This window comes from Cervus canadensis, chromosome 18 (genome assembly GCF_019320065.1).
Source record: "Cervus canadensis isolate Bull #8, Minnesota chromosome 18, ASM1932006v1, whole genome shotgun sequence".
NCBI classification, from domain to species: domain Eukaryota; kingdom Metazoa; phylum Chordata; class Mammalia; order Artiodactyla; family Cervidae; genus Cervus; species Cervus canadensis.
The window spans coordinates 22681747-22700552 of NC_057403.1; the positions used below are offsets into that span (position 1 = coordinate 22681747).

The 18806-nt window shown below is 48.5% G+C and overlaps 1 protein-coding gene across 2 annotated transcripts; it reads left to right on the top strand.

Moving 5' to 3' along the window:
• The first annotated feature begins 1448 nt into the window (after nucleotides 1-1448).
• On the top strand, nucleotides 1449-17935 carry LOC122420841 (cytochrome P450 2B4-like). Of its 2 annotated transcripts, none has more exons than XM_043436364.1 (9): nucleotides 1449-1676; nucleotides 7047-7209; nucleotides 7356-7505; nucleotides 8783-8943; nucleotides 10373-10597; nucleotides 11024-11165; nucleotides 13020-13207; nucleotides 13381-13522; nucleotides 17501-17935. In XM_043436364.1, the coding sequence occupies exons 1-9, from the start codon at nucleotides 1506-1508 to the stop codon at nucleotides 17689-17691; spliced, it is 1533 nt and encodes a 510-aa protein (XP_043292299.1). In that variant the 5' UTR covers nucleotides 1449-1505; the 3' UTR covers nucleotides 17692-17935. The 2 variants fall into 2 exon arrangements, with proteins under 2 accessions (XP_043292299.1, XP_043292301.1); XM_043436366.1 differs by having other exon boundaries at nucleotides 1451-1676; nucleotides 10373-10549.
• The last annotated feature ends 871 nt before the right edge of the window (nucleotides 17936-18806 follow it).

Sequence of the window (18806 nt, forward strand, 5' to 3'; positions counted from 1 at the left end):
TTATCTCTCTCTGCATCTGTCTCAGAAAGGCAGCCTGGTCAAGTGGTTGGAAGAACAGACTCTGGAGCTAGACTGTCTGGGCTTGACTCCTGATGCTACCTCTGGATGGCTGTGTGACCTTGGGCAAGATCTTAACCTCTCTGTCATTCACTCCATTGACTGAGTGAGGATTAGGTGATTTCCTCTGGGTAAAGCACTTCGTGTCTCCCCATCGGTGATTCCTGGGCCTGGAATAAGGACCCAAGTTCAGTGCCAGTTCACACAGCACAGCGGAACCCAGGACCTGGGTTAAGGAAAGTTCATGGTGACCTCTCTCCAAGGTCAGGAAATTACAGGTCCCATCTCTTCAAGAGATCAAGGGACACTGGGTTGGAGGAGTCTGACTCAACTGCTGGGATCAGAGTTTTGGGTCCTCAAGAGGTTTGTCTAACATTGCAAGAAAGAGACTGCCACCTCCTTCTAAGGAGGAGAGACAGAGGGAGGTGGAAAGCCAGACCCAGGCCACGACACGTGGACACAGACAGAATCATTAGCGTATTTGGTAAATACAAATGGAGCTGCCAACGGCTCAGGGGAGGCAGGAGACAGGCCAGCTGAGTGGACATTGATCAAACTGCACACAGTCTCTGCTCCTGGAGCTCAGAGTTTAAGGAGTGAAACAGACACAGAGACAGAGAGAGACAGCAAGAGAAACACACACACAGATATGGACTGTCATCGGGGGATGGAGGAATGTCCGGCAGCTGTGAAGACGGAGCAGGAGGCAGGGAGAAAACTCAGGGCATCAGAGATCTGAAGACCCCAGAGCTGTGTCTCTCACCCCGATTGTTTTGTTTTTCCTGTCTCTCCCATCTGTGGCTCTCACAGAAGGGAGGGCGAAGGAGGGGGGCTGGAGAGATAAAGGCTGAGTGTCTGCAAGCTCTGTAGTGGCAGGGACTGTCTGATGCGTACGCACACACACACACACACAGACCCATCCCACCACCACCACGAAAACACAACACACCTTCACGTGTGAGGCACCACATAAATACATAGATCCACATACGTGCAGAGACATATGCGTAAGCACACTCACACTCATGTGCAGAAACACACATGGGCATGTTCACATAAATACAAGCCCTCTTTCATGTGTAAGAATCATGCAAGCACACACATGGAAGCAGGTATACACCAAAGTATTAAACACAAACCCACAAACACAGCTAAAGCCAGGAGACAACGGGTGCTCCCCATACCCACAAAAGTCAACAGACGCATGGTGACCTTGTTATGGCTACCTGGTGTCTCTGCCCGCATCTGGGCAGGGGGGGCTTTAGAGGTATCAGGGGAGCAGATCAGCTGACTGGGGGAGCAGGAAGTATGTGCTCCTTTTCTTTTGAGTTCACACTCGCTGAGGATTCCACGGAATGGATGATGTTACATAACTGGGTGTGGGGGCAGGCTTAGCATAAAAGGCTCAGCCAGAAGCCCAGCAGTTGGGAGACCTTCGGACGGCGGCCATGGAGCTCAGCGTGCTCCTTCTCCTTGCTCTGCTCACAGGACTCTGGGTCCTGCTGGCCAGAGGCCGCCCAAAGGCCCATGGGCGCCTCCCGCCTGGCCCCCGTCCTCTGCCCTTCCTGGGGAACCTTCTGCAGATGGACAGAAAAGGCCTGCTCAAATCCTTCCTGAGGGTGAGACTCAGATGTGCAGGGTCTGAGAGTGGCTCCTTGCCTCTGTCCTTGGGGATCATTCATCAGGGTATGTGAGGCATCCTTCCAGGCTCAGGGGTGGGCTGTGGGAAGTTCTTCGAGGAAGGGGTGTGGAGCTGAAGTGTGGTGGATGGTGATCAGGCAGTCATGGACGTCCCTTGCTCAGTTGGAAGTGTGTGGGCAATGTCCCTGGAGAGGGTGGGCAGGCGTGAAGTGGTGTCTGGGTGTGAGCTGGGGGTATAGAAATCCCTGCTCCTCTGTCCCCCTCTCCTGAGTCCCTGCCTGCGACAGGGAGAGAGAGAGAAAGGGTGCTGGTACCAGTCAATAGGTTTCTCCTCTGCCAACAAAAGCTGTCATAGATTGGCTCCAGCCAATGCCAGACAAAGGGGAGGAGGGTGGGGGAACAGAGGAGGCAGATCCCAAGTTCTTACCAATCATTAACATTAATGTGCAATGAGTAGCTGACCCTGGAGTGTTTACCAGGCCCTATATCATGGCTCTCTAGGCATGATTTCATGATAGATGATCTATTTATGTATCAATAATGAAATCCATGGGCTTCCCAGGTGGTGCAGTGGTAAAGAATCTGCCTGTCAGTGGGTTTGAATCCTTGGTCGGGAAAATCCCTTGGAGTGGGAAATGGCAACACACTCCAGTAGTCTCGCCTGGAAAATTCCATGGACAGAGAAGCCTGGGGGGCTACAGTCCATGGGGGGCAAGGAGTCAGACATGACTGAGCAGCCGAACACACGCACCATGTAATCTGCACCCTCCAGCCCACTGCCCAGCGGGTTAGGCTTAGGGAACACTCGACAGTAACCCCTAGCAGCCCCAGTGCCTCTGTCCCCTCCCCCCAACCCCTGCAGTGACCACACTCCTGAGTCTCGGGCTTGTCATCTGTTTTCTGTGTTTTTGTTTTTGTTTTTTTGTGCTCTGCTGGTCCCTTTGCTGTGCTGTGCGAACTTCCTCTAGTTGTGGTGTGCCTGCTTCACTTGTAGCGCATGGGCTCTAGAGCGCGCAGGCTCAGTAGTTGTGACTCGAGAGCTCTCTAGTTGCGGCAGTCTGGTTTAGTTCCTCTGTGGCATGTGGGATCTTAGTTCCCCGACCAGGGATTGAACCCGTGTCCCCTGCATAGGAAAGTGGGTTTTTAACCACTGGACCACCCTTGATTTTAAGGGAGAGTGTTTTATCACAGATGTGGGGGCCCCAAGTGTGTATTATTTCATTTCCATCACAAGGGTGAACACTGCGGACTTTGGCGGAAATAACTGGACTTAGTTTCTTCACTCAGAATTAAGTGGCTAGGATTTACCTGTTTTGTGGAGCGAAATCATTAGGTCTTGGTTACAACAGCTCGTGGCCTAGAAGAGGAGTCGCCCTCACCTTAGAGAAATAGAGAGTGAGGTCAGCCCGGGGAAGGCACTGGTCCATACTTACACCCTGGGACTTCAGAGAGGCGATGTGCGAGTCCAGCATGGAGGCATTTTCCTCTCCTTCATAGATTGGAGCTGCCTAATAACTTGTTAGTTTATTTATTGATATCACATGCACACTCAGTTGTGTCTGACTCTTTGTGACCCCTTGGACTGTAGCCTGGCAGGCTGCTCTGTGCATGGGATTCTCCAGGCAAGAATACTGGTGTGGGTTGCCATGTTCTACTCCAGGGGATCTTCCCAACCCAGGGATCACAACCCCTTCTCCTGGGTCTCCTGACAACTTGGGGATCACTAAATCCTTTGGGAGTTTAAGGCATGGTGGATCCCCTCCTCCGTAAATATTCACATACATTTTGCATAAGTTTTTGCTAGTTCCAGACCCCCTAAATCTCTTCTACAGCTCTTGCAAGGATCCTTTGTGTGTCTGTGATCCTCTTTTTATCCTGTCATGCCATGGGGAATGTGGGATCTTAATTCCCCAACCAGGGATTGAACTCATGCCCCCTACAGTGTGAGCTTGGAATTCCAACCACTGGACCACCAGGGAATTCCCCATGACCCTTCATTCTCATTGTGTCTTTGGAGAGAGAGAGAGAGGTTGAGAGAGATAGAGGGAGGGAGGGAAAGAGAGGTCATAGGTTAGTAGGTGTCATGATTTACTTCCAAGTCCTTCTGGAGTTAGATGGATGAGGGTTTGTGTTCCAGACTCAACTCTTACTCATTGAATCTTAGCTTCTCTTCAGCAAGATGAGGTCGTGATGATAAGAATGCCTGGCTCGTAAGAGACTTATGAGGACTAGATAGTGCATAGAGCTTGGTATACAGTAAGTGCTCATTAAAAGGACGTTACTTGATCTATTCATTCATTTATTCATTCATTCAGTGGTAACTTACTGGGCACCTTCTGTGTGCCAGGAAACATTCTAGGCATTGATGATGTGGCATTAGGCAGGGCACACAAACAGAGAAGGAAACATTAGGTTGGTAAGAACTATGATTAAAGTAAAGCAAGGTGATATTTTCAAGAGTTGGGGGAGCCACAAACCAGTGGTCTGTGACAACCTAGAGCAGTGGGATGGGGTGTGAGGTGGGAGGTTCAAGAGGGAGGGGACATAGGTATACCTACGACAGATTCATGTTCACATATGCAGAAACCAACCTAATGCTGTAAAGTCATTATCCTCTAATTAAAAATAAATAATTTTTTTTTTAAAGTGACAGGAGCTACTTGAAGCTACTTTAGAATGAGTGGTGAAGGAAAGGCTCCATCTTGCCTTGTTGCTGATCAGACACCCTGAAAGATGCCTGTGGATGACATCAATGAGTGACAGGTGTCAGAGCCAGAACTCAGAAGCAGGAGCAAGCTCAGCATGTTTGGGGAACCACAGGGAGCCTGGAGCTGTGGGATCGAAGGGTCTGTGTGAGTGGGTGGGAATGTCAGACAGGTGATGGGGCAACATCGTGTAGGGCTCTGTCCACCATGGGGAAACTTCAGGTCTCAGTCTCAGGGAAGGATGAGCACTGGATGGTTTGAAACAGGTTAGGGATATTAATTAATTTACATTTTAATGAGGTAGCTCTGGTTTCAAGATAGGGTGGGGTGTGTAGTGAAAGGATTGTGCCTAGCACAGGAAAGGAAGTAAGGAGACCAGCAAAGAGGGTTTGCAGAGATCACGGTGAGAGAGTTTTCAATAAACTTAACCTTTTTATAATTTTAAGTCCACTTTTTAATCAGTTTTTGAAATTGCGGTATTGTTGATTTCCCAAGTTTGCTGATTTCTGCTGTGCAGCAAAGTGATTCCGTTGCACATATATATGCTTTCCTTTTTAAAAGCTTCTTTTCCATCATGGATTATCTCAGGATATTGAATATAGTTCCCTGTGCTATACAATAGGACTTCATTGTCTATCCTTTCCATGGCTAAAAGCTTACATCTGCTATGCCCAGCCTCCCACTCCATCCCCATGTCTTCCCCTTGACAACAACCTGTCTGTTCTCTATGTCTGGGATTCTGTTTCTGTTTCTTAGGTATGTTAATTTGTGTTATATTTGTTTCATTTGTGTCACTCTTTAAATTAATTTTTTTTACACGGCGTTACCCTAATTTAATTATTATTTCTTGGGCAGATTGTGCAGCATGCAGAATCTTTGTTCCCTGATTGTGTCATACTTTAGATTCCACATATAAGTGATATCATATGGTGTTTGTCTTTCCTCTTCTGTAAGTCAACGTGTAACTGAAGTTTAACCTTTAGGGTAAAGTACACAAATCCTAAGTGCTCAGCTCCATGCATTTTCTCAGAAGAACATACTATGGAGTTGACATACAGATACGTAACTACTTGGCTCATGCCCAGAAACCTCCTTAAGTCCCCCTTCCAGTCACTACCCTCCTATTATTCTGACACCACAAGTTCCTGTTATCTGTTTCTGGATTTCATATAAATAGAATTATGACATATGAACTCTTCTGGGTCTAGTTGCTTTCACTCTACGTTACATCTGTGAGTTTCATTTTGTTGTTGGTTGTAGCAGTGGTTTGTTTTTTCATGGCTGCATAGTAGTCCACATTATGAATTCATCACTAGTTGCTTATTCCCTATGGTGCAGAGCATTTTATTATAAGGCAACTATGAATCTCATTGTTTTTTATTTTGCTGAGCACATGTATGCATTTTAGTTGAGTGTGTTTCTGGGAATGAAGTGGCTGAGCTACTCAGTGTACATGCCTCCAGTTTCAATAAATACTTTTGAGCTGTTGCCCCAGTGGCAAGACTTGATGGTATGATTCTTCAAATGTCATGATAACCCCCAGAAGGCTATCACTTTAGCTTCATGCCTCCCAAGTGGGTGGTGGGATCTCTGGGGAAATTGCCAGGAGGCAGATGGGGGTTGAAGGTGGGTCACAAGAAGGATGATTTTTTAAAAAAATATTTTATTTATTTATTTTTCCTGTGCTAGGTCTTAGCTGCTCTTCACTGTGGCATGCAAATGCTTAGCTGCGGCATGTGGGATCCAGTTCCCTGAGCAGGGGTTGAACATGGGCCCCTGCATTGGGAGCTCAGAGTCTTAGCCAGTGGACCACCAGGGAAGTTCCAAGAAGGATGATTCTTTGGATGAGATGCCAGTGAGATCTCACCAGACTCAACTAATATCACCTGGGCTGGGGTCAAATTCTTAATAAGAATATTTAACCACCTGTGCTTCTTAGGGTGCTTTCCAGGTGGTGGTAGTGGTAAAGAACCCACCTGCCAATGCAGAAGATGTCAGAGTTGTTGGTTCGATCCCTGGGTCAGAAAGATCCCCTCGAGGAGAGCATGGCAACCCACTCCAGTATTCTTGCCTGGAGAATCCTATTGATAGAGGAGCCCGGGGGACTATGGTCCATAGGATCATAAAGAGTTGGACACGCCTGAAGTGACTTAGCACACACACACACTGCTTAAGACACCAACCAAGCCAACCAGTGTGGACTGGGCTGGGTCATGGGTTAATTTTTTAGTTGCTGGGTTCTGGGAAGCAAAAAGTCAGACTGAGGTGTAAGGTCTTGGGTCAGTGGGTAGTTATCAACCTATATGTAAGTGTTTAACTACCAATCTATATGTAAGTATTTTAGGGCTTCCCTGCTGGCTTGGATGGTAAAGAGTTTGCTTGCAATACAGGAGATCCAGGTTCGATCCCTGGTGTGAGAAGATCCCCTGGAGAAGGGCATGGACACCCACTCCAGTATTCTTGCCTGGAGACTTCCATGGAAAGAGAAGTCTGGCGGGCTACAGTCTATGGGGTCACAAAGAGTCAGACACAACTGAGTGACTAACACACACACACACACGTGTTTGCCTGGTTTAAAAATGGAGATGGGGACAGCGGTACATGCTGACTAACAGCAGCCCTGGCTGTGGGTGTGCTTGGCAGTTCCAACAGAAATATGGGGATGTCTTCACGGTGTACCTGGGACCAAGGCCAGTGGTCATCATATGTGGGACAGAGGCCATTCGGGAGGCCCTGGTGGACCAGGCCGAGGCCTTCTCTGGCCGAGCGAAGATCGCCGTTGTTGACCCAGTTTTCCAGGGATACGGTAAGGGCCTCTGGCCCACCGGGAGGGGACAGGGAATGAGGATGGGGATAGGGGAGGGTGAGTCTGGGAAGGGAAGATAAGGGTGGAGTGGGACCTGGAGTCTCCTTGAAAATTCCTCTGCCACCCAAGCCTGTCCTAAACCCTAGGTGTTATCTTTGCCAACGGGGAATGTTGGAAGGCCCTTCGGCGATTCTCTCTGGCCACCATGAGGGACTTCGGGATGGGAAAGCGGAGTGTGGAGGAGCGGATTCAGGAGGAGGCTCAGTGTCTGGTGGAGGAGCTGCGGAAATCCCAGGGTGAGCCCTGGGGCGGAGGTGGGCAGGAGAGGAACATGGGGAAGCCATGTGAGCACAGTAGCCCAAAGACAGAGGGTGTAGGTGGGCAGAGAGAGAGATGTAGAGACAGAGCGGAGACAGAGCTTGGGAGGCCAGCAGAGGAGCAGGGACCGGGAGAGGGGCAAAGAGACGGGGCAGAGGTGCGTAGGTGAGAAATGCAGGGGCAGGAGAGATACAGGCGTGCAGTGTCAAGAGGAGCTCAAAGACGACTCAGGCACGTTAGTTGCCTGTGTTCAAGGGAACCGGTTTGTGGTTTGATTGTATCTGTCAAGGGCCAAAATGTGACTTCAATTAAAACAAAGTAAAGAGAAAACAGACATTTCAAAAAAACAGACGTACTGTGTTTTCCTTTCTTTGGGTGAACCACTGGCAGTGAGCAAGGGGGCAGTCGGGATTTTCTGCTCTTAGGAAGTCAGGTGGGCACTTCTGGGGGCTTTAGGATTCCTCAGAAACGTCCTGAGACATAGGGGTGACAAGATGCTTTCTTAAGAGATTTTGAGACATAAATGGAGAGTCTGGGAGGAAGAGGCCGTTGGCTCCATGGGGAGCTAGAGATGTATAAGGATGGAGGGACTCAGAAGAAAGACAAGAGGACACAGAGTGATTCAGATGGAGATACAGAGAGGAAGAAAGAGACAGAGATGGAGGGATCGAGGCAAAAAGGGAAGAGACTCAGAGAGGCAGGAAGGAACAATGGCAGAGAGATACTGAGGCAGGAAGATTGGAGAGAGACAGAGAGGCTCAGGAAAGGGTGTGCAAGGGAAAAAGAGACAGTGGACAGGAGAGACCCAGGGAGAGGCCGCACTGACCTACAGGCCTGGGGGCACAGCCCGCCCTCCCTCCACCTGGGGCGAGCTTGGTGAATCCAGACACCAACAATCAAGTGCAGAGCAGTTCCCAAGGACCAGAGAGCTCTAGGGGTGGATGAAAAAGATGGGGGTGGTGGGGGGGAAGTGTGGACAGTTAAGGGACCAGGAGAACAGAGCTTTGTCAATGGCACCTGCAACTGATTGAACAGGTCCACTGCACCTTCTTCACAGGACTGAGATGAGAATTTAATAAAATAATATGTGAAGTGCTTAGAATAGGGCCTGCACAACTTCTAGGCTAGCGAGTGTTGGCTGTGATGAGGCTGTTTTTTTTTTTTTTTTTATTATGACTGAGTGATAGAGAGTCACACAGAGACAGCTCCCACGGCACCTGAGTCTCTTTCCTGCGACCCGCCCCTTTCCGTCTAGGAGCCCTCCAGGATCCCGTCTTCTACTTCCACTCCATCACCGCCAACATCATCTGCTCCATAGTCTTTGGAAAACGCTTTGACTACAAAGATCCTGAGTTCCTGAGGCTGCTGGACCTGATCTTCCAATCTTTCTTGCTCATCAGCTCCCTGTCCAGCCAGGTCTGGGAGGGCAGAGCTCGGGTGGACATCAGGCAGGGGAAAGGAGTGATTTGCTTTTGCGAACCGAAAATGCAGCTTCCAGCCAGAAGGGAGGCAAAGACAACAGAGAGAGAGACAGGGACATAGAGGCCTGGGGGAAGGGAGAGATGGTGAGACAAGGACTGAGAGAGTAAGAGGAAGAAAGGGGAGTGATGGAAGAGGGAGAAACAGGAAGAGGAATCAAAGACACACACATGAACCTGCTCCTCTCTTAAAGCAAAAAGATAAAGTGTGTCTTTCTCAATGAACCTAGAAATACCCCTATTGCAAAAAGTGAAAGTGTTGGTCCCTCAGTTGTGTCTGACTCTTTGTGATCCCAGAGACTGTAGCCCGCCAGGCTGCTCCTATGTCCATACAGTTCTCCAGGCAGGAATGCTGGAAGGGGTTGCCATTTCCTCCTCCAGAGGATCTTCCGGACCCCTAGCATTGCAGACAGATTCTCTACCTTCTGAGCCACCAGGGAAGCCCCACCCCTATAGTATGTTAAGCTAAAAAGTGAAACTTCAGAAAAGTCTGCCTGGCTGTTGTTCTCATCCAAGAGTGCAGGTCAGAGTCACAGGAATGAATATGGCAAATCCAAATTCCCATGACCTCCTAGTGGAGAGTCAGGCCTGGAATATCTGCAAGGAGGTTCAGATGAGTACTTGCGCAAGTCCAACACGGGGTTTCAATTTTCTTCTCTCACAGAGAACCACAGAGAGGGGAAAAGTCTGGAAGGAGTTCTGCCAAACAGTTAACCATGTTATCTCTCGAAGGACACGTGAAGGAGGAATTCCACATCAGAGTTTCTACTATCCTGCATTTCTTGCAATTGTTGGCAACAAGTTAGAAGTTACATTTCTCATTAGGCAAAGCCATAGACATATGCTCCCAGACAGTCAGCAGCTTCATTTTTTGTAAGCATTCTGTCATCAACGCCTGACACAGCAAGGATGATGCAAGAGGAGGAAAGAGGCAGAGAGAGGTTTGAGTAGAAGAGATAAACTGGCTGGGGTAGGCAGGGACAGGGCAGAGGGTGGATGAGCAGGAGACCCATGGAGATGAGGAGAGGTGGAAGGAGAGAGAGACAGGTGGGCCAGAGATTAACAAGAGGACACAAGGAGAGGGGGAAAGATGCAGAAAGATAAATGTGATCTCTTACACAAAGGAGACACAGAAGCAGTGAGTGAGGGGCTCAGATACAGAGTGAGAGCCAGAGGGAGACAGAGACTGAGAGGTGGAGAGAGAGACAGAGACAGGGAGACCAAGACACCCCAGAGAGGCAGAGAGAGATGGAGAGAGAGACAGGAAAACAGAGATCCCTTGTGAGGGTACTGGGCAGAAGGGCTGTCCCTCCCTGTACCTGCTAGCTGAACCCTGCAAGGGCCTCACAGTCCCTTCTCTCCTGCAGCTGTTTGAACTCTACCCCAGCTTCCTGAAGTACTTTCCTGGCTCACACAGGCAAATCTACAAAAACCTGCAGGAAATCAACGTCTTCATTGGCCACAGTGTGGAGAAGCACCGTGAGACCCTCGACCCCAATGCCCCCCGGGATTTCATTGACTGCTACCTGCTCTGCATGGAAAAAGTGGGATTTGGAAGAGGCAATGGGGTGGAACGGAGGAGAATAAAAGATGTAGAGTGAAAAGGGCGGGGAAAGGAGTAGAGCAGTGGGGGGAAGGGAGAGGGGAGGGGAGATTTGGAAGGGAGCAGAGGGAGAGAGGAAAGAGCGGGGAGTTGCTGGGGAGGAGACAGGTACGGGAAATACAGGACAAGGGGAAAAATGCAGCAGCTGGTGAAAAGAGACACAGAGGCAGAGAGACTGGGAGACGAAGGGGGACAGACACACCAAAGAGATGGAAGATGATTGAAACAGAGCAAGACAGAGCAAAGGGAGATTGAGACCGAGATAGAGAGACGGTGGGACACACAGAGCATAGAGGAAAGGGGAAAGGGCCAGACGGTTTAAGACCCAGAAACAGGTGGAGGGACCCTGAGAGAAGAGGTGTGGGCAGCAGGGCCCCGGCCTCCCCTGATGTGAACCCCACCTGTCTGGATTCAGGATAAGTCCGACCCCCAAAGCCAGTTCGATCATCGGAACCTCATCATGTCTGTTCTGTCGCTCTTCTTTGCTGGCACGGAGACAACCAGCACCACGCTCCGCTACGGGTTCCTGCTCATGCTCAAGTACCCGCACATAGCAGGTGGGCAGGCCGGGGACGGGCACTGGGAGGGGCTTCTGACCCCTCTGCAGGTCCAGAAATGGGGCTAGAGGTCTTTGGTGAAGGAGAGAGGCAGCTTTCCCCTCTTACACCAGGAGCCTTAGGTTGTTTTTGTTTTTCTGTTTCCCTTGGCCCCTGACCAGGCATGGAATTTGCACCCCATGCTGTGGCAGTGAGCAGCCTTAACCACTGGACCAGCAGGGAAGTCCCCTGAGCAGTGCAGGTTTTGAATGATCTACCCAACTAAGCCAGGCCTGTTGGTGGATGGATGAATGAAGAATCTGTCAATCTGGGGAGTTCCCTGGAGGTCCAGTGCTTAGGACTCAGTACTTTCAGTACCATGGCCCTGGGTTCAACCCCTGGTCAGGAAACTAAGATATGGCAAGTAGCACAGCGTGGCCAAAAAAATCACAAAATCTGTCAATCTGTTTTCCCACTGTTCCTTCTATCACTTAAAGATCGACCCACTCATTTACCCATCTGTCCTTTCAACTCATCAGTCAACCTGTGCACTCAGATTCTTTCATCTATAATTCATCTAGGATATATACATCCATGCTTTATTTGGACAAACTGATTCATGAATTGGTCATTTGAAAGAGTGATTCATTGAATGAAGTGTTTGTCACTGGTTCATCTGTTTCTTCATTTATTCATGCATCCATCTGTTTTTCTAAAACTAGGTTACATAATTTAATCCTTCCATTGCTTGTTTTTCACTGCATCCTTCATCCATCTATCTTTTCAGTTATTTATTTATGCACTCATTTATTCACCCTTGGTTTATAATTCTATCATTCAATCCATCCAACCACGCACTGATTCCTCTGTTTACCTGTTCCTTTAAATGTATTCATTCACATGTTCTCCCAGAAGTTTAGCCATCCACCCATTCATTTGAGTTATTGGTTCGTCAAGTTCATTTCTTTATTTGTCTATGAATCATTTAGTAATAAATTACTCTTAGATAAGTTAAGAATACATCCATTCATTAGCATTCTTCCATTTACCAGTCTTTCCACTCATGAATTGGAGAAGGAAATGGCAACCCACTGCAGTACTTTTGCCTGGAGAATCCTGTGGACAGAGGAGCCTGGTGGGCTGCTGTCCATAGGGTCGCACAGAGTCAGACGTGATTGAAGCGACTTAGCATGCATGCATACATTGGAGAAGGAAATGGCAACCCACTGCAGGATCCTTGCCAGGAGAATCCCAGGGACAGAGGAGCCTGGTGGGCTGTCATCTATGGGGTCGCACAGAGTCGGACACGACTGAAGTGACTTAGGAGCAACAGCAGCAGCAGCTGCTCATGAATTGATCTACTAATTGATCAAATGATTGATGTGCTCATTTACTTCTCCAGTTGTTCATGGGTTAATCCACTGATGTGTTTTACTATTATATTCCTGAGGACCTAGCACAATGCCTCATCTATAATATACACACGATAAATATTAGTTCATTTTCTACTCATCTTAGAGGAGGAATTTTGATAGGTTCATAGCCTTGAGTTCTTAGTCTGAAATTCTGAGCAAAACTGGGCTTCACATGTGTGTGTGTGTTTGCTTGTGTATGTTGGGAGAGAATTCATAATATGCTTTAGATATTAAAGAGTGAAAATTCTTGTAGTTTTCCCATTTCTCCTCCCACTCCAAGCTGGTTGCTCAGAGGAGTGTCAATGATCTAACCATTTCCTCTGGGTTTTCCGGGCTTATTGGCCTTGAAATGAATGGACCAATGTTCATAGAACATTGAAATGTGTTCCAACATAGAAAGCAGTGTTCCTGGTGAAATGTCTCTATAACTGAGGTTCACTGGTCCCACGCTTCTGTGCAGAGAAAATTCACAAGGAGATTGACCAGGTGATTGGCTCACATCGCCCTCCAGCCCTGGATGACAGAGCCCAAATGCCATACACGGACGCAGTCATCCATGAGATTCAGAGATTTTCGGACCTCGTCCCCATGAGCGTGCCCCACATGGTCACTAAAGACACTCATTTCCGAGGGTACATCCTCCCCAAGGTACAGCACCTCACTGGGCTGGCACATCTCCCTCGTGGGGCTCTCCTGGGTTCTCTTTCACCTCCCACCCTTGACCTCTTTTTGGCTTTGTCACTCACCCTTGGGTCATGATGTGTAGGGGTGGGTTGGGGGAGGAAATGGAGATATCTTTCAATCTTGTGACCCTCCCTCAGGGCACAGAAGTCTATCCCATCCTGAGCTCTGCTCTCCACGACTCACATTACTTTGAGAAACCAGATGACTTCAACCCTAACCACTTTCTCGATGCCAATGGGGCGGTGAAGAAAAATGACGCTTTTATGCCCTTCTCTATAGGTAAGCTGGGTCTGCATTCCAGAGTGCAGGTGCCATGACTTCTTGAGGACAATCAAAGAGAGGTCTTTGTTCATTGAGCAGTTTATCTGTGCCAGTTGCTTTACCTGTATTAACTCATCTCATCTTCACACCAACCCTAGAGGGGGCTTGAGAACCAAGGTCACATCCCAAAGCCACAACTCTGTTCCCAAAGGGCAACAAGTATACCTCTCTACACACAGGTATCAAATCTGTTGAGCACCACTATGAGCCAAACATCTCATCAGAGGTTGAAGATAATGTATCAGACAAGTCACAAAGAGACACAGTTCCTGCCCCCGGAAGTTTACAGTCCAACAAGAGAGATAAGCATGGGTTATATGGTTACAGAAAAATCTATACATGAATAAATGTTGCAGTGGACTTAGAACTCCTTGGCTAACATAAGTGCTCAGAGGACAACTCTTCTTTATGTAACGAATCATAATGGTGATAAGTGTTCTAATGGGGGCTTTGGGAACATCAAATAGGAAATACTGACTACTCCTGGTGGGTCTGTGAGGAAAAGCTTATCCTAAACAGTCTTCTAAGCTATGACATCATAGGGGAGTATCAAGCAGCCACTGGAAGGCATGTTCCCTCAGAGGGAGAAGCAAGGGCAGAGCCTGAAGGTGGAGATGGCATGGCTCATCTGAGAAAGAACTCAGGAAGACTGGGACGTGGATTACAGAAGAGAAGGGTGAAGAAGAAGATAAGTGAAGAGGAACAAATGAGCCACTTGATGAGGGTGAAAGAACATTCAAAACATGAAGATCATGGCATCCGGTCCCATCACTTCATGGGAAATAGATGGGGAGAAAGTGGAAACTGGTAGATTTCATTTTCTTGGGCTCCAAAGTCACTGCGGATGATGATTGCAGACATGACACGAAAAGATGCTTGCTCCTTGGAAGAAAAGCCATGACAAAGCTGGACGGGGTATTAAAAAGCAGAGACCTTTGCCGACAAAGGTGCATATAGTCAAAGCTGTGGTTTCTCATTAGTCATGTATGGATGTGAGAGATGGACCATAAAGAAGGCTGAACACTGAGGAAGGGGTGCTTTTGAATTGTGGTGCTAGAGAAGACTCTTGACAGTCCCTTGGATGACAAGTCGACCAAACCCGTCAATCCTGAAGGAAATCAACCCTAAATATTCCTATCAGGGCTGATGCTAAAGCCAAAGCTCCAATACTTTGGCCACCTGATGTGAAGAGTTGACTCATTTGAAAAGATCCCGATGTTGGGAAAGACTGAGGGCAGGAGGAGAAGAGGGCGACAGAGGATGAGAGGGTTGGATAGTATCACTGAGTCAACGGACATGAGTTTGAGCAAACTCTCAGTGATGGTAAAGGATAGGGAAACCTGGTGTGCTGCAGTCTGTGGGGTCACAAAGAGTTGGACCCAACTTAGCAAGTGAATAACAAGGGTGATGAGCTCAGCTGGGTGGGGCCTTGAAAACTGGGAGGAGTCTGAATTTGTTCTGCTGGGTCCAGGGAGCCAGGGAGGGTCTTCACCTGCTTTGATTTCACTCTCTCCCTATTGTCTGCTCCTTGACCCAACCAGAGGAAATCCCAATGCCCAGGTTCTCCTCCTTGGGGAGGAAGGTGGACCCCAGCATCAAGTTCCCAGTTTTGAATCACACCGGTGACTTCAGTGACTCAGGGCCTCTAGCTCTGCCCAGGGCAATGGCTTCCTCTCTCCTTTCTTTCTAAACTTCTGGCTGCGCTGGGTGCTGTGTTGCAGGGGCTCTAGGGCATGTGGACTCAGTAGTTACTGCGCAGGCTCAGTTGCGGTATGTGGGAATCTTACTAATGGTTCCCCGACCAGGGATCCAACTAGTCACCCTGCACTGGGAGCTTGGAGTCTTATCCACTGGACCAGCAGGGGTGTCCCCTCCCTCCTTAGTTCTTCTTCAGTGAGAGCCAGGGGACCTGTGGGGTCTGGGTGGTGGGTGAGGATCAGTTTCTCCATTAAACAGTCTTGTCCTAAGTTTTAAGAGAGGCAGAAATGTGGCAAACAGAAAGAGAGACAGACAGACAGATAAGGAGAGAGTGAGTGAGAAACACAGAGAGAGAGAGACAGAAAGACAGGAGAGATAATGGTAGAAAGAGACTTAGTGAATGAGATAATAGAGGGAGGTGGAGAAAGAAGAGGCTGAGAAAGAGGAAGACAGAGAGGAAAAGAGAAGTGACAGAAGCAGAGAGGAAGAAACACTGAAGGAGAGGAAAGGAGAGATTGTGCAGGGAGACTGAAAATACACAAGCACACTGCAGGGAGAATCAGACTCAAATAGACAGAGAAAGGGACTCACATACGATTCAAGAAGGCAGAACAGGGAAGACATAAAGAGAAAAGATACAGTGCCTGGCAGAAGGTATAGACAGAGGAAAAGACTGAAGCAGACGGCCATGGGCAGAGAGAAAGAGCCAGAGGGTGTCCCGTTGCAGAGCCGAAGGATGGGAAGGACTGGGTTGGAGGGAGCAGGAGTCAGACTGTTCTTGGAAGAGGGCAGTTGCAGATTCAGTGACAGGAGAAGAATCAGCTGGGAGCGCCATTCTGAGTATTGCTATGCTCCTGTGTCCTAACTTCTAAATGAGCCTAGAAGTTGTAGACATTCTCCAGTTACCTCCAATGGGCATAAAGTCTAACCACTTGGAAGACTTGAGGGGGAATTCCTTGGCCATCCAGGGGTTGACTCTGGGCTTCCACAGCAGGGACTAACGGTTTGATCGTTGGTCAGGGAACTGAGGTTGCCAAAGGCCACACGGTGCAGCCAAGAAAAAATCATATCAAACTAATTTTTTTTTTAAAAAAAGGGAGAGCCTGTCAGGGTCTCAGCCTTTCTTCTGGCTCCTTCTGTTCTCACTTCACTCCAGGTTCATGGTTTAGAACTGTGGTGGGGGGATCCACCTGCCTCTGAGAATCTCATGGAATCTGTCCACTCAGATCCCATGACCATCAGTCGTACACACCATGTTACATATGTTTGTTATTTTTTTATTCAGAACTCCTGGAGCCCATGGCTCCCAGGCTGAGGTAAGAAGAAAACACACAGACATGTTAATATACATAGGGCCAGGCACACACCTGACATACAACTCCCCACCACACGCACCCAGAAACCAACACAAGGTGCTCCATACATTTGCCTTTACTAACAGTCCCTCCTAAAGGAAATCAGTCCTGAATATTCATTGGAAGGACTGATGCTGAAGCTGAAGCTCCAATACTTTGGCCTCCTGATGAGACAAACTGGCTCACATGAAAAGACCCTGATGCTGGGAAAGATTGAAGGCGGGAGGAGAAGGGGACGACAGAGGATGAGATGGTTGGATGGCATCACCATCTCTATGGACATGAGTTTGAATAAACTCTAGGAGTTGGTGATGGACAGGGAGGCCTGGTGTGCTGCAGTCCATGGGGTCGCATAGAGTCGGACACGACTGAGCGACTGATCTGAACTGAACTGGTCAGGTCTTCTAAAAATTTTAGAAAACACTATTTTTATCTTCTAAAGAGCCCTACTAGATAGGTACCATTCTTCCCATATTAGGTATGACAGACATGAAAAATATTGTCAGAAATATGCACTGGTCTGTATGTTCAGGCAGATGCACACACACACACACACACACACACTCAAGCATCCTTCCATTCTCTGGGGCCACGGAACTCTCTGGAAATTGAACAGAAGCTTACAAACTCTGTCCCAGAAACATGAGCAAGGTACATCCACTGCACAATTGGCACTTACTTTCAGAGAGTTTCGAAATCCTCTAAGAGTCTCCTGTGACTACAGGTTAAAGGCTAAACCCACACCACTTTATTGCAATGAACACAGGTGTCTGGGCTTTGGGGTGTGAGCAGGCAATGTGTGTGCATCCGCTCCCAGTGCACACCGTGATCCGAGATTCTGTGCCTCGTGTCCACATGGTGAACGTCTGTTCTGTCCCCACAGGGAAGCGTATCTGTCTTGGTGAAGGCATCGCCCGCACCGAATTATTCCTCTTCTTCACCACCATCCTCCAGAACTTCTCCGTGGCCACCCCCGTGGCCCCTGAGGACATTGACCTTACTCCCCAGGAGAGTGGGGTGGGCAATGTGCCCCCGAACTACCAGATCCAGTTCCTGCCCCGCCAAAGAGGCTGAGGGAAGGTGATCAAGGATACCAGGGTCATGTGTGTCCCCACCTCTGCAGAGAATGGCCCCCGAACTCTCTCCCTGTCTTCCTGCCTCTGATCAGGCTGTGCTGTGAGCCAGCATCCCTCCCCTCCATGGATGCCACCTCCTTGGGAAAGTCCCATCCGCATCTCACTTCCTTCTGCCCTTCTGCAGCTCTTCTAAACTCAAGGAGGTGTTTCCTTTCACCTATTAATAGAATTCCATGAGTGATGTATACATATATACATAATATTACATACATATATGTACATATAATACATACATATATACATTTATTTAGCTATATATATAGAGAGAAATAAATGAAGCAAAGAATGAAAACTTGCCTCAGTATCTCTCAGCATTTCTGCCTTTGGGGCCAGAGCTTACCCAAGTGACTATTCCCCTCTTGAGAATAACCACAGCCTCCCTTTCTCCACACCTTGGATTCCATGATGTGTGCATTCATGAGCTCACTCTAGTCACCTCCCCACCCCCTAACGCCCCACCCCCCACCCCCCTGCACAGGATAGCAGGTTCACTGAGCATGGACTGAATGGACTGCCATGGCCCTGATCCCTCTGGGCTATCAAGTTTGGTCACATGTCTGTCATCGCTTGATGACACAGCTAGGTATATCTTGGCTCCTGGTGTGTCTCCAGTATCCAACCAAGAGGTGAACACATATACAGGCTTATTTATGTTGGCAGACATTTGAACTGAAGGAAGGGACTGTGGAGGAAGGGCTGTGCGATTGGGGTTGGGGTGGCTTCAGAAGGTACCTTGACCCCCAAATTGTCCACCTGCTGCAGGTTTTCAGCCAGCAGCCCTAGGAAGTCTTCATCCTTGTAGTCAAAACAATGGTCAAAGATCATGGAACAGATGATGTTGGAGACCAAGCAGCAAATCACGAAGGTGGGGTGAAAGGATGTATCTGTGCCAAGGTCAAGAGAGGCAAGAAGTTCTCTCAGCCACTCTTTAGTTGGCAGCCAGAGCGCGGTCCCTTTCAAGCACATATCTGAGCTTTTCACTCCCCTGCTCAAAGCCATTCCATGGCTCCCAGGTCCTTCCTCAGGAATTTGTTCTTGTTGTTGTTCAGTCGA